General features: G+C 36.9%; 2 protein-coding genes across 8 annotated transcripts in view; one reads left to right on the top strand and one right to left on the bottom strand.

Annotated features, from left to right (window-relative positions):
* Nucleotides 1-16,583, bottom strand: part of nbeab (neurobeachin b) — a 339,752-nt gene that overhangs the window by 97,784 nt on the left and 225,385 nt on the right. For all 7 annotated transcript variants that reach the window (XM_051862246.1, XM_051862248.1, XM_051862249.1 and 4 more), the window contains 2 exons: nt 12,426-12,572; nt 7,648-7,784 (listed from right to left, as the gene is read on the bottom strand). In XM_051862246.1, the coding sequence (XP_051718206.1) occupies nt 7,648-7,784; nt 12,426-12,572 (284 nt within the window). The remainder of the gene's footprint in view (nt 1-7,647; nt 7,785-12,425; nt 12,573-16,583) is intronic.
* mab21l1 (mab-21-like 1) lies at nt 4,270-6,850 on the top strand. The gene has a single exon (XM_051862252.1). The coding sequence runs from the start codon at nt 4,971-4,973 to the stop codon at nt 6,048-6,050; it is 1,080 nt and encodes a 359-aa protein (XP_051718212.1). The 5' UTR covers nt 4,270-4,970; the 3' UTR covers nt 6,051-6,850.

Below are 16,583 nucleotides of genomic sequence, written 5' to 3'. Positions count from 1 at the left end.
AAAATATCTTCAAATGTATAAGATTTCAGATTAAAGGACATTTAAATAAAAAGGTCCTTTTTTGAATAAACTAATGAAATCAATGCTAAATCTATGCAAATAAATTCACGCCATTAATCAGAGAAGCTGACAAGCAAGAACGCATATTGCTGCTGGGGGGTGATGGCAAAGCTCAAAAAAAAAAAAAAAAAAAAATAGAAAAGAAAAGAAGAGAAGAGGAAAAAAAAGTGATTAATTTTCCAATGTTCCTCTCTTTCCCTTACATTTGGGGCTTACTGTTCAGGTTCTAGTCCGCTATACCAAAAAAACTCCACATTTTACGGAGTGGATTTTGTCCTCTTCTCCCAAACTCCCCCTGGGAGGAGGCTTCTAATACAGCATGGAAAATAAAACAAATGGAGGGAGAGAATTCAAAGCATGAGAGGTAGGGGGCTGACAGCCGATAGGCAAGAGAAAATTAACTGGGAGCCCTGCAGTGTGGCCATATTGCCTGGAATAACCGAATTCGCTTCGGAAGAAAACTCAATGACAATTTTGATATCCATTTGCAGGAAGCTGAAAGGGATATGTCATAATAAGTGTCCATCTTGTATAATGCAATCCCCACCAGCGCCGAGCTCCACGCTAATATTGCTTGTCTTAAATGGCGGGGCCTTTAATATGATTTATATTTGACTTCTCCACTCCATTAAGTGCACTCGATAATCTGTGCTTTGACCTAGCGACGCCTTTTGGCTCAGATCCATTTTTGATATTCTTTTTTTCTTTCTTTTCCGCTGTCGCAAAATGATGATGGGATCAGTGTAAAGAACTGTCCATGAATGATGATGAAATAAAGCTGAGCTGACCTCCTTTTGTCACTGAATAATAGGATTATTAATATCAGTGTGAAGAAGTGACTATTAACTTCAATTAAGACTCTCTTAAGCTCTTGATATATTCAAATCTGTGAATAACTCTCCTGGTACTATTAATATTGGCATACAATGCTATAGCCACATAAGAAGTGCTATCTAATGTTGCCTCGTGATGCCGTTCTTTTACATTAATATGCTGGATTATTAATGCGAGATTCTAATTAAATACTCTGCGTGGTGCAAAGACGGCAGAACTGCCTGCAATGTATTCTTATTTCTTGTTTCTTACACACAACAAATAAACAGGAAAACATGTAATGTCACATTAAAATAAAATTAAAAACCAATAATAATAATAATAAAATAAAAAATACATTGAAAAATAATGTTTTTTTTTTTTTTATCAAAGGTTAAATTACTGACATATAAAGTCTAAGCACTATTCTGTCACTATAATCTATCTTTAAAAACATAATACTGATATAATCCATTACAACACCCATTTATTCATATTCAAAAACCACACAAATTTTCCATTCTAGCGGTTTTAAAAATTGAAATTGAAAGATTGTGACTAAAAACCCGTAAGACCTCAATCTAAATCATCAATTAGTTTAAAAACAATACTATTCTGTGACAGTTAAACATGATACCGTACATGTGTTTGACAAGGGCCTTTATCAGCACGTCTGACTGTTCTGACAGGAGAATCGCTCTTCGGAACAAGACGGGAGGGTGAAAGAAAAATGAAGAGATCATTGGCGAGGAAACTCCAGAACAAAGAGGCCTTCAACGAGCTAAACGTTTCCTGGGTCATATGCTCGTCCAAAAAGGGGCGGAAGCCGGAGTCATTGTATTGATTTACACAATCCGGCATCCTATTCGCTGGGTCAGAAATAGCACCCGTACTGTTGTCACACCCTCATATATCACAGTGAAGCCTGTGGATAGCGCGTTATGGTCACAAAGACACACAGATTGCAATGTTGCGGAGACGCAGTGTGCGTGAGAAGAGAGGGGGTTTGAGGTCAAGGGGGTTTTGAAGTGCCTTCAGGTCACACTTAACAGAGCGCTTGAGTCAAGTATACAGTATTGAATGGTTTTGTATTTAAGTTTCCAAATGAACTAAATAGCTCTCGTTAATTGTAAAGTGTGTTTATAAAATCTAACATTTCTTGAAACTGGATGTTTCTGTATTGCGGTATCATTAAACGCCGCAATGAAAATACTGATAAACAACAATTTCTGAGCTCTGTTTCATGTTTTATGTATTGCGTGTATGTGTTTGAAATAGGCTAATTTCCCATATGAAGTGTGAGAGCTGAGGACTAAACAGTGTTAACGGATTAACAGGAGCTAATCCGAGATGAAATTATGCCTGATACTATAACGCTGTGCTGGTGTTTACTGTAACTCACTGGTAAACAATAGACAAGCAGCTGATTTAGACATACAGTGCTGAACACAACCAGTGAAGGGAGGGAGACCGTCTGATCTGATATGGTTGGGTGCCTGCCATGTTGTGTGTGTGCATGAGAGAGAGAGAGAGGTGGAAAGCAGGGTTAAACAGAGAGCTTCAAAACATTTCTGAGTAACAAAGTGTCAGTAAAAGAGTATTTTCCAATTCTCCCATTTGTCAAACGACACTAAAAAAAAAAAAAGTCTTTTATTTCACCTAATGCATAGTCCAGAATGAAATTAATATATCAGATTGATCAGATAAAGTCTGATGCATGCTTCTTAAAAATTAAATAAATAAATAAATAAATAAAAATGATTTTGATTTTAATAAAGTGCCATATCCCTGTCAAAGGCCCAAACAGCATTTGTCTTGCTTTCATTTCCTGACAGAGGCAAAGGAGAACTCTGATAAGTGTGATCTCTGCCTGCAAACTGCAGAGCTCTATTAATTATGGTTGGCAAAATCATACAGGCAGAAGGTGCCAAGCAGACTACAGTGAGGGCTGGAGCCAACCGACCGTGATAATGCCTCAGTAGTGACCTATAATGAAACAGACAGGCATATAGATATATCTAGAACATGTATCACATAGCAGTCTATCCAAATATAGCTACGTTCAAACGTGTCTCCTAATTTCTAGAAGAAGAGAAGCCATTTTACTCATAATCAGCCGCGTTATGTTTGGGTTTGGAAAGGGCACGAAGAATCTTGCCATGCTCTCGTTGTTTTCAGTTCGATTTCTGATATAATATCGCGAGAAAAGTGTTTGTGTATTTCGCGCACAACTTAAATCACACGCAACCACTATATCTAGAAAGTCTTTTTTTTTTAAAGTATCGATAAAATTTCCTGACGTTTGTACAATTAAATGTTTGAAAGTTTAATCTGCTGAGACAAAAATAAGTGGCATAAAAGGTTAAAAGAAGAAAATACGGGCACGTTACAAAAGCTTGAGATTTTAAATAACGCTCCAAAAAAAAAATTATTAAAATGAACCGTGACAACTGTTTTAGAGACTGAACGAGATAAAAAAAATGTAGGCAAGCTATACGACATAAATTAATTTAAAACAATAGCCTAATAAAAAAAAAAAGACGTTCAGATCAGGCTTCTGTTCATGGAAGAAATAAAGAACTAGCTTTAATTAAAAAATATTGAAGAACTGCCGTGAAAGACGAATTAAAAAGACTCTTTTCCGTTTATAGTATTTGCTACACCACTAAATCATATACAAAAATAAAACTTTAAACAATACTTTAAAAAATTAATTACCTAAAATTAAAATAACTAGGTAATTATACACAAATGCGACTAACATATATGTTATGGAAAACACGTTAACGAAGCATTACTCAATCCCTTATAAAGGCCTTCATGTTCATGGCATTTACAATGAACTTCACAAAAACTAAACCTACACGTTTTTATATTTTACACTAAGCAAGTAAGGCGACGACACGACTAAACTAAATGTAGCCTGAATAATGCTACCTAATTTGCTGTCCTAAAGGAAAATAAATACCACGGATTAATGTTTGAAATGTTTAAAATGAAACAAAAGATTCGGCGTTCGGTAGACGTGTGATAGTTAACCATTAGGCCTATAGACATTACCATATTTACACTGCAAAATATATAAAAGAATATATGTTATTCGAAGCGAATTTTAAATATCATGCACTAATTAAGAGACATATAAATATAAAGCAATGTAGCAATATAAATGTAGTCGTTTAAATATTGAAAATAGCATGTGAAAATATACAGCAAAGCCAAAAGAAAAATCGAATTAGGCTAGATCAACGAAAAAATGTATGCATGTCAAACTACACAAAATAAACAAACAAACAAACAAAAAAACAACATCAGTATTTTCGACAAATTGTAATATAGATAATGAAAATGGAAACTTGAAGTTACCGAATGATACAGCCTAAATATTCTATTCACAGATGTGTGAAATTACAGGATTTCTGATAGAAAAAAAAAAATCCTTGCTAAATAATAATAACAGACATAGTCTGTATCTAATAAGAAGAGCATGAAAAGCCCGTATATATCGCGAATAAACCTGTATCTTCTCCCTCCAAAGTGTAGGTGTGTTTCCACCAGACGATTTGGTCGTGTATAAAAGCGGAGGATTAATTTGTCGTCAATAAACTGAAGGCAGTGACGACTCGGGCCGTGATTGGACGAGCTCCTCTCAAACCCTCCCTTTATAATTTCACAGGAGTGAGTTCGGAGTCTTAAACAAACCAACAACGCTAGGACACACACTTAAGAGCACCCTGCACTTTCTAACCCCTGTTACAAACAGAGAAAAGACACCGCAAGTGGATACAAGAGGTTTGCTGAACTACTGATCCGTGCGTATGGACTTTAAATTGCTGAATTAGACCAAGGGGTTTGACTTTTTTTTTTTTTTTTTTTGGTCGCAATTGAAAACAGAAGCTGATGATTTAACTGCCCGACTTTGTGCATGTGCTCCACGCACAAATAAAAAAAAAAAGGTATTTTTTTATTTCAAAATCCCATTTTTTCCTCTAAATAGTCCACTTTCTTCTCTAAAATTGGCTCCTGTACAAACAGCCGCGTTGGATCCCTCGGGTTACTGCGAGACTCCGGTGTACAACCCGGATCTCTGTCCAAATATGATCGCCGCCCAGGCCAAGCTGGTGTATCATCTCAATAAATACTACAACGAGAAATGCCAGTCTCGGAAAGCGGCCATCTCCAAGACCATCCGGGAGGTGTGCAAGGTGGTCTCGGATGTCCTGAAGGAGGTGGAGGTCCAGGAGCCCCGCTTTATCAGCTCCTTAAACGAAATGGATAACCGCTTCGAGGGGCTCGAGGTCATCTCCCCTACTGAATTCGAGGTGGTCCTCTATCTGAACCAAATGGGAGTCTTTAACTTCGTGGACGACGGCTCTCTGCCGGGCTGCGCCGTGCTCAAGCTAAGCGACGGGCGGAAGAGAAGCATGTCTCTCTGGGTCGAGTTCATCACGGCTTCGGGATACCTGTCCGCCCGCAAGATCCGCTCCAGGTTCCAGACGCTCGTGGCGCAGGCGGTGGATAAGTGCAGCTATAGGGACGTGGTTAAAATGGTCGCGGACACCAGCGAGGTGAAATTACGCATCAGAGACAGATATGTGGTTCAGATCACCCCCGCGTTCAAGTGCACCGGCATATGGCCGCGCAGCGCTGCCCACTGGCCGCTGCCGCACATCCCGTGGCCTGGTCCGAACAGGGTGGCAGAAGTCAAAGCCGAGGGTTTCAATCTCTTATCGAAGGAGTGTTACTCGTTAAACGGGAAGCAGAGCTCGGCGGAGAGTGACGCCTGGGTGTTGCAGTTCGCCGAAGCGGAGAACCGACTGCTCCTGGGAGGGTGCAGGAAGAAATGCCTGTCCCTGCTCAAGACGCTGCGCGACCGTCACCTTGAACTACCCGGGCAGCCTCTCAATAACTACCACATGAAAACTCTTGTGTCTTACGAGTGCGAAAAACACCCGCGCGAGTCGGACTGGGACGAGAACTGCCTCGGGGATCGACTGAACGGGATTTTATTGCAGCTCATTTCGTGCTTGCAGTGCAGGAGATGCCCCCATTATTTTCTGCCAAACCTAGACCTTTTCCAAGGGAAGCCACATTCGGCCCTTGAAAACGCTGCCAAACAGACTTGGCGACTGGCTAGAGAAATTCTAACCAACCCTAAAAGCCTGGAGAAACTCTGAGGTAAAAAATAAACGGCATGTTTATGAATAGGAGGCCTGACTGATCAAAGTTCTGAGGCCTAGACGCTAATCAGGAACTCTTCCACAAAATGGTCACTGTTGAAATCAATCCACGTTGTTTTTGTTGTAAAAATATTTTAGAGAGCTCCGTTTAAAAATACTTCACATGACACGAATTTGTCATGAGGAGGGAGCAAATTGTATCAACAATCAAAATGAATATAGTTACCTGTCAGTATTACTGTTTGTTTCTTTCTTTTCTTTTTACGAACCCTGCCCAACAACACATTTTACCTAAAAGCTTTCGAAACAAAGCTGCGTGACAGAATACAACCTGTACATTTTATACTGTAAATAGACACATTTGTAGATTGTGAATCCGGTGGTCTGCAGTTGTGATTGTTGTTCTGTGACACGTAAATAGAAGTATAATTTCACCTGTTTTAACATTCGCCTGAATTATTTCTGAAGAGAGAAAGAAGAAGAAAAACATTTAGACCTGCATCAACGATTTAATCTATTGTCAATGGCAAATTTCTAAAGTTTACATTTTGATGGTACTATTTCCTAAACATTCCATACGCATACTTGAATTCTTATTTAAAGTATATTCGACCATTTTTGTTTGTACCTTGCTTACATGATAAAAGGCTGAAATTGAGAATATATATATATGAAAAAATATACCTGAAAATAATGCACTTGAAATACACTGGAATATAACATTTTGTGATTTGATTTTTTTTTATATCTGTCTCTGAGTTTATTTAAAGATTTAATAAAAGCAAATTAATATTTGTGTCCAAATAATGATTCATGATGCATAAATATTGCAGTTTAATCTCAGGCACGATATTTTGGGGATTTTTTTTTTAAGCCTCTGGATCTTCGGCGTGAAAATTACACGATGTAGCCGCGGGTTCTTGCCAAATAAAAAAGCGGAATACACAAAAAACATGAAAATAAGAAATTTTCTTGATGTGAACAGTGGCTGTTGAAAGAAGGACAAAGATGAACTGAAATATGGATTGCACAGACAGGTCAGACTTGTGTGGCTTTACGATATAATTCTCTCATGACAGTTTTGCATATCTGAATTGCTCCCCTTCAATTAGAAATGTTCAAATTGTTTTATTTTTTCAACCTGCAATTTGTTAGATTTTATTTCCTTCACTCAATGCTATTTCGTGTTATTCATGACAAAACTGAGGATTGCCGATTTGCGTAATTCTGAGTTTTAAACGCGTAAGTTTTAGTTAATTTTACATAAGCTATTGAACATAAACTATCAGTCTAACTGACATTTTAGCAGGCACGTCTAGTAAAAACCACAAGTAGCCTATTAAAAAAACAAAACAAAACAATGGTCTTTGCGCGTGGCCTCACTGGACATTCAAGGTATGGGCCTCGATTTAGAAAAAAAAAAATATATAGCCTAGGCTATATATATTTAACGTTATTAAATTTAAGGTTTTTATAAAGTGCTAAGATGATTAAACACTTTATGGTATTTTATTTTGTTCAATGTCATTAGGAGTGCAATTCTGTTTGGTATTTGTGTACACACTTACAAATGCACAATAGAAATTCAACCTACTTTGCCATCGATGCGTCTGAAGGATGGGTCATCTTCGTCCACTTCGAAATAGATTTCCGTGGTAGTGATGGAGAGAGTCCCACGAGCTTCAGTGACCGGGGCAATAAGCTGGGCCGGGGTGCTCAAAACAACAGGGCCTATAACACGGAAATATATTTTTATTTTTCACTGGGGAAATTAACCCAGATTATGTGTCGCCAGTCAGTCATCAACAAACGATGCGTTGGTCTAATGCAAGTTAGTAGCTGATGTGGTTATACACAACCATACACATACACCAAACAATTTGTGACATCTCTTCAGCATGTTTACAATATTTTCCCATTCCTGCCTTTTTGGTTTTGTAGACTTTGTAGACATGGTGGTATAGCGATCTGCATCATGCATGTCGAGCGAAAAGAAAAGGTAGTCTATTCAAAATAATCGCTATCTATACCAAAAATAATTGTTTTAGTAATATATATATATATATATATATATATATATATATATATATATCCGAATCAGAAGATAAACATGGTGCAGTTTTACACAAACATGAAAATGAAACAAGGGCAAATAGGCTACATATAAATATTATATGTAGATATAGTACATATAATATTATATATACATATAAATTGTTGAAGAGAATAGTTTCAGCATTTTACACAATTTGACTTACAAATTGAAACATTAGCCATATGATATTGTATCAAGAAAAAAAAAAATCGAATATTTTAATAGGTGTGCGTTTTTATGAGGCTTAACAGCAATAATTTCACAGTCACTTTCCTTCATTATTTTGCGACAAAACAAATCATATGTGAGTGATACGCATTTATGCGCTTCCTAATCAAATCAGTCGTTGAGATCCCTTTTGATTATATGAAACCTGTAAAATTGACCTTACAAACATTATTAAAATATTTACAGACGTTTTGACCTCCGGTCATACGTCTATGATCTAATCCCAAGTGTGTATGTGTGCGCGCGCGCGCATTTTATATTTTTCTCTTTGACCAATCCTCTGTCTTTTATTAGTTCACCCTTGCAGCAGCCCACGGGTCTGTCCTGGATGTGAGGAGAGGCTCTTGAAATTGGGATATTTATCGATCCCCTGAACTCCAAAGAGCCACTTTAACGTCTCATCAATCTTAATCTGCTCTCCTCGGCCAATTATGCCCGATACTGTTGCAAGATTACAAGTGGATTTGGGTTTCAATTCCCACAGCACTCCTTCACTGCTCTCCCCGACCGCTCGTAGAAACCAAAGCCACTCTGCCTCCTTTTGTACCAGCTATAAGATTCGCCATTTCACTTCCCACAAAATATTAACAATGAATAAAAACAAATATATTATTATTCATACTGACCGAAAATAAATAAGCGAAAAATCTTCTGTATGATTTACAATAGCCTATACGAAGATTTTACGTTATCCTAAATAAATAAATGCTACTTTTAGGCTTTAATGATAATTAATGTCTGACCAAAAGCGCCAGTTTAACATCTATTAATACAACCAACACCAAATAATATGTTGTTAACAAAGGAGGGAGGGTAGAAAATAAACCCCCCTTTTCATCATGTCTCTCTTTAGATACGTTATGTCGAACGAATAATTTTCTTTGTGATCGCAAATTATTCTAAAAGCGAATATCACTTCACCTGTGTAAAGCTGAACCCTTTAATCCGAATCAAGTCCCTCTAACACGTTTAATAGAAAAAAAAAAGAGGCAATTGTGACTTGGCCTGGGGACACTTGTGAATCCAGAGACAATACAGCATTAATCCAATGCGCAGAGAGGATTACAGCTAAAGCCTCCAGGGACCTTTAAAAAAATTTGGGATGAAGCAGAAAATACTTTCATATTACAGAATCAGAGCGATCAGGTTATGTGATCTCATCTGCCGCTTGGACTGGAAATCCATATGAACAACGTTTAGGCCTATTTATGTTTCTTAAAGATATAGTAGGCCCATTGTATAGGCTAATATACTATATGCCTACTATACTATACTATACTATACTATACTAATCTAATAATAATAATATATTATTATTAATATATAATAATATCTGTTAAATCATTTGTAATTTTCTCTGTGAAGCCTATTTGACGTATTTGTCGTGCCGATGTTCTAGTGGTGTAGTGTTGAATCCAGAGTACTAGTGAGGATTATCAGATTATCATGTTGGAATGAAACAGGTGCAGTTGTACTCAGCAAATCTGAGCTGCATGCGGTCGGGCCGCGCGCGCTGTGTCCTGACGTCAGCTGCTAAACAAGCTGCCTCGCGCTATCGACTGTGATGTCACTGTGGCGAGACAAAGGCATGCTGGGAAAAGAGATGATTGTTTTATCGCTCTCTCTGTCACATACAAGGGCCTAATATGAATATGAAAATGAGTAAAATCAGATTAGAGCACAACGAATATTAAACATTAACTTGTACAGAACATGATTGAAAAAAAAAAAATCTTTAAAAAATCTACATTTTTAACAACTTTTTAAATGTATGAAACACTATTATAATCCAATTTAATAAAATATACAAACGAATTATTTATTAAACATTATTTTTTAAAAAAAAATAACCTCATCCATTTAATTAAAATGTACACATTTCTGGAGTGAAAGGCAGTATGAGAGGCAGAGAGTATGTGAAAGAAGAAGAAAAAAAATCAGTACCATATCTTCCTCACATCACACTTATTCTGTCTATGATTAGTTGTGGGTGTAAATACAGTCATAACAGCTCCTGTGCTCTGATTGGCTGCAGGCAAACAGAGCCCATCCCATTGGCTGTGAGAAGGCTGTTGTTGATTGGTCTGTTGTTTACACTGCTCTCATTAGCACTAGCAATAGCGTGCAGGCCTACTGTCAAAATAGAAACAGCGCACACACAGCATACTGACACAGATGGCACAGCTCCCCTTGTGGTGAAGATACACAATTCAGAGACCAACTATAACACCCAATATAGACAACATGCATAAATAAATACACTTTTTAAAAACCACTAAAACGTGGTCACAGCATAAGCCTACTGCCATGAGTCATACTTATGAATAGGTGAGCATTTTCATTGATGAATACTTGAAGTCAAAATACTGTACACACATAGTGGTACAATATAAAATGCTTATGCTGATTACTAAAAGTTAATTAGTACTGTAAAGTATTGCAGCATCTAATTTTTTTTTTAAGTGCTGGAAATAGAAAATCAGTGCATTTGATGCTTTATATTAGTCATTATGATGCTGCTCATTTAACATAACAGGAATTTATAAGCTGTGCCAGGATCTGTGATTGATAGCATTCCAGTAAAATTACTTTGAACATAGATGGAAGAAAAAGAACAGCAGCAAACCACCAGTCTGCATTCCTTTAAGACAAATTGTCTGATATCAGTGGGAAAATATTAGAGGTAATTGAGGCAATCCCGATTTAGAACTAATGAATGAATTCTTACAGAGTCCAAAAAAGCGGATTTCTTTAGAATGGCCTACAGAACTGCTTAGCGTGAGTGAGTTTGGACAGGTTAATATACAAAATCAGCTGTGCATAGAAGACTGAGCATTACATAGTACACTTCAGATAGTAATGAACATAAATAATACAAAAATAGATAAATGGCTTTTTTTCTACATACACATAAATATCTCACCACTCTTTTTTAACCTTTATTGACTAATGAAGGTCTGCGGAGCGAGTCGAGGCATTGATTATTCTGGGTATTATTAATAACACGTCTGTTGCACATTCAGAATACATTTATCATATATAACATCTTCTGACACAGAGCTGATAAAAATGTACTACTAACACTGAGAGGACAACCAGTCAGTAGTAAGTCTGTTATCATAGCTGCTGTGCATAATGGAAATATAAGTGATTTCTTTTCATTAAATGATTCCATTTAAAAAAAAAAAAAATGTGATTAGACAATTTTCAAAAATCATTAGATTCATCATCTTTCAAAGATTAATCGTCTGATTTGATAAGCAGATGGCATTTTTGGAAAGGTATTCATGTTCTAGCATAAATAATGAACTCATCTATTTGATCTTGATTACCTACTGATTGTTGGTTAGATTCATATTTGATTTCATTCTAAAAGTAGTAAAAGTTAATCTCTCTTCAAATAGTCAAACCTGCCTCTGGAAATAAAAACCTTGGGACAGAAACTTGCTGTGAGAAAAAAAAAAAAAAAAGAAGAAGAAGAAGAGAAAGGCATATTTAAAATAATGTTATACTATTTTATAAAATAAATAAATAAACATTCAGAAGTAACAAGTAACACTGTCCAGAGCAATACTTAACCCTACACACTGCCAGAAAAACATAAACACAGTCCTTACACAAAGTAACCACACTAACTACACTGGTCTGCATCTAGATTGACAAGTAAGATATATTTATATATCTGTTCTGTGTCAAATCCTGTCATTCTGCCACAATGCCACGCTTAAGCTATGTATAAATAAATACATGCTACCAAATGTGGAATTCATTCAAACATTTCAAATGAAGTGCTCATGGCAGGACCTCTCTGTACAGGTAAACCTACAGGTACGTAGGAGTCTCATTGATATAACAAATTGTGTATAAAATGTTTTCATTATTTAATGATTAATCCAAACCAATGTGGCAACATAGGACCCTTGAATTGAAGGACTGAAGGAAAGTGTCATGTCAAGGGCTGAAGTATGACTTAACTCACTATGCATACTGAATGGAAAGCAGTCTCTATTATACAGATTGCACTCTTTATTATGTATAGATCCACTCACCTGCCAGGTTATCCACCTCTTTCTCCTGTAGCAGACTGACAGCGTCATCGTCCCCCTCGAGCATCAAGTCTGTCTCAGGGTTTTGGCTGACCACCGCCTGGCCGCGGAAGCCCTTCCTCCCTCTCAGTGCCTCGTCTTCCTCAGGGCCTGCAAGGAGACGAGGGTGATTGGATGACAACAGACAATATCTGTACTTAAGCACATTTGAGAATCACAATACAATACAATACAATATATATATATATATTATACTATACTGTTTATAATATGTTTGTAGATATTTATTTTGAAAAACTATTTTTCTTGTGGCCATTCTAGGCAAGGTTCTTGTGTATCTTAATGAATCTTAAAGAGATTTGAGAGCACAGAAAATCAGTAAGCCACAATAGATAAATAGATTATGGTTGCCAGGCAACGTAGCAACATTATTTTTAACGCATTATATCTGGGATGTCTTGAATATTCAGAATAATAAGACAAATAATGCAGACTTTGCTATAGGAACAAATTACATCTGGCAGGAATATCTGCAATGATGTCAAATTGTGTAACACTTTTTATTTCAAAATCCTGACTGGAAACGCAGTTAAACCATTGCGTTTCACTCATTTGTTTAATAGACACAGTTTAAAGTCACCATGACATCAAAATGGATAATTCTTATTTTTCATGTAATTTTGCAGTATTAATTATAAATGATTTATCTATGCACATCATTATTTTTTTTTGTACCCTCATAATGTTTCATTAAAATAACTTCCCCTCCCTCTTACAGTGACATCTTTACTGGTGTGAGAGCGGGACAACCTGCCACTCATATGAGATCGACCAATAAAATCCACAATGATCCAACAATCCAATCAATCCCAGATGGACAAACTTAAGTCCTACCCTACATTTTTTCTTGTTCAAGAAGCTGTTTCACTTGAATATGAGTCAGAATAGAGATTTAAAAAAGACTACTTCTATTTCATGCTGACTTTGAAGGCCCCGATGGACTCAAGGCAAAGTTCTTTTCCGTTCTCCGCTTAGGGGTGAAAAGAAGTACTGGGAGCAGCGTTTAGATGAATATGTAAATATGTACCGCAGGCATTCCTCTCAATAACTAAATAAACACACAACAAAAATGACAGCAGTGAGAAAACAGCAGTTAAAGGGTTAGTTAACCTAAAAATGAAAATTCAGTCATTAATTACTCAGCCTCATGACGTTCCACACCCGTAAGACCTTCGTTCATCTTCTGAACACAAATTAAGATATTTTTTGATGAAATATGAGAGGTATATGAGCAATTTAACCACCACTTTCAGAAAGACATCGGATTTTATCAAAAATATCTTAATTTGTGTTCCGAAGATGAATGACGGTCTTACAGGTGTAGAACGACATGAGGGTGAGTAATTAATGACAGAATTTTAATTTTTGGGTGAACTAACCCTTTAAAGAAGCATGGCTCTCCAGTCAAGACACACCACGTTTATTTATATACCACTTTATACAATAGATTGCTTTAAAGCAAGCAGCTTTACAGCATATTAAACATTAGAAAAAAAAAAAAAAAACAGTGACAGTGTCACTTTTTGTTAGAATTACAATTTCATTTTCTACTATAAAGCAGCTCTTCAGTGTGTTCATGTTTTACATGACTGACCTTAACGGACTGAACAGAAGAAATTAACCGGAGAAGGTTTCTACGTCAAAGAAGGCGGAGCCTCAGACCACACCTACCTATTACATAATTGCAATGGACCAATGGTAGTGCGAAGATGTTTACCAGCCTGAGCAAATGTTTCCGGAAAGTTCGCTTTGGAAAGCCGTTTCGAACTCCTGAAACGAACTCCAAACGAACTTCGTTTTGGCCTGATTCAATCTTCGATTCTGCTTGAAATATATCGGACACTTTAATATTCACTTAAAGAGACTCATGAAAAAGCATGTGCAGACTGTTCTGCATTTTGAAGTCCATTAGGCATAATGTAATCTGCTTTCTATATCCAGGCAAGAACGAGATTGAACCGACAGTGCAATTAAGCGACTGCAGATACCACCAAAGCTCATCACGCAGCCTTATCAGAGTCAAAAAGGAAAATTATGCAAAAAAAAAAAAGTGTGTAGCCACTTTTGTATCGAACAAAAAAGATTCATTCATCAGCTTTAATTACTTAAGAAAAGAAAGAAAAATGGCCGTCAGGCCTGACACACGTCACTGCACACTGGATTTGTCTTGTATAAGGTCAGATTTGCCTGAGACTCTAGAACAGAGAGATTCTGTGGAAAAAAGGAAATAAGAAACGCTTATCAGAAATAGAAAGTGGCTGACACTCTTTTGACATGTTTCTTTTCAGTGCAATGTTTAAAATGTTCCCTACACTCCCGTGGGGTTCATGTACCTTGTCTCAAAGCGGTCACGTTCGAATGTTGTCAACACCACTACACAGACGAAGAAAGAACAAGAGAAGGAGAGAGAGGAAAAAAATAACATAGCGGGCTTCCTGCTCTGTCTCATATCTCGGGAGCTTTCATCAGAGCCAAGGAAGAAGTGGGACCGCTTTTCGGAAATAGGGAGCGTGTAACATTTAGAGGCACGGAGCCAGCGAGCGGTCATGGATCAAAGCAGACGGAGGGAAACTTAAGACCGTAATTCTGTAAACCGTCATTACGCCTGCATTAAAGCAGGGAGAGCTGATGAGGCTGAGCTTCAGTCTTGACTGGCAAGATAAAGCTTAGGACTTCGGTGCTACGCAGACAAAATAAACCAGGCGGATTTTGACAAGAAAATGATCCTGAGCAAATGGAGAGAGTTTGGCAGTAAAAAAAAAAAGTATTTAGCTTTGGGATGTTTTACACAAGAAGGCCACAAGAAGGAAAACAAACAAAAATCTGTACATATATAAAGTCCCAACAGACCTGGTCACTGCATTTCGTCATTTGTTGCTCACTCGTAGACGTTTCTAGTTCTGGTTGGCCCACTGGCACTAATATATCATTGCGGGTTGACGCTGAATCAATTTTATGTCACTAAAAATGAACATTCTGGTAGGAAAAAGGTTTTATATTAATCGCACCACTGCATAAACGCATCATATCAATGATTAATGTTAAACGATGTATGCTCTTTATGGTCATCTATCTATGCCAAGAGCACAAACACCAGGCTATTTGGGTTCACAATTAATTGTCTTTCATGCAAAAACACAATCTCCACAGATAATTTTTTCAGTATTTTCTGTGTGTGGTCAGAATCAATTAAAACTGCATTTACTTCTCCATGTTGCAGGTACCTGACTACAGTAACTGACAGGAGATTGCAAAATAAAAATCATTGTTTTTACTCACATCCATGTTTCAAAGTCAATGGGGCTCAAAAACAACATTGGACCGTAGGGCTGGGTGGTATGACGTTATATATTGTGTATATCGTGTATATCGCGGTATGTAAATATATAGCACTATTGACTAGTGATGAAATGCATGAATGAGAATATAAAGAGCGGGACGTGCTTGATATTAAAAAGTGTTATGTAAGTGCAATATATCCTGAAAAGGAACTCAGTGAAAAGGAACTATGCGGTGCTCGTGCTGACTGGCACGCTGCCAAAGTGTGCGCACAGAAAGCCGCCTCTCTCAGTATGCCATCGCAAATTCAGTTCTCTTTCACGTCTTAGTGCGCTTGTATGGTTGAATACACATGCAATTATGTCCATCGTGTGGAGTATTCATGTAAACACAGCCGGTTATGTCTCAAGTGAATGTAATTAGTTGGGTGTAAACCGGATGTGTATCAGTATAATGGATCCGTTCATTTGGTCTTAAAGTGACAGCAGCCGAATATACCTACCTGCTGCTCTGTGATTAATGTGAATCAAACTAAAGAGAAAATAACTTACTGCTCTTGACTGAATAACTTTAAGCTTTAATAAGAATAAATTTATATTTAATCCGTACAGTGAAGACTATGCAATATTTTATTTTTAAAATTGATTATTAAATTTCTGTACTAATTCTAACTACGTTAATTAAACCTATTGTACCAGAAAAACTTAATTTGTTTAATTCATATTTTTGTTATATTGTATTTGTCCTACTGTTTGTAATTTCCCCCTTATTATTAATAACAGAAATGTGATAAAATATCACAAAATAACTATATCGTGAAAT

This window comes from Ctenopharyngodon idella, chromosome 15 (assembly GCF_019924925.1).
Source record: "Ctenopharyngodon idella isolate HZGC_01 chromosome 15, HZGC01, whole genome shotgun sequence".
In the NCBI taxonomy this organism is placed as follows: domain Eukaryota; kingdom Metazoa; phylum Chordata; class Actinopteri; order Cypriniformes; family Xenocyprididae; genus Ctenopharyngodon; species Ctenopharyngodon idella.
The sequence above is the reverse complement of the archived record's forward strand: the minus strand, read 5'-3'. Positions and strand labels throughout refer to the sequence as shown.

Excerpts from the sequence above, each read along its gene's own strand:
- mab21l1 (XM_051862252.1), top strand. The coding sequence starts at position 4,971 with ATGATCGCCGCCCAGGCCAAGCTGGTGTATCATCTCAATAAATACTAC.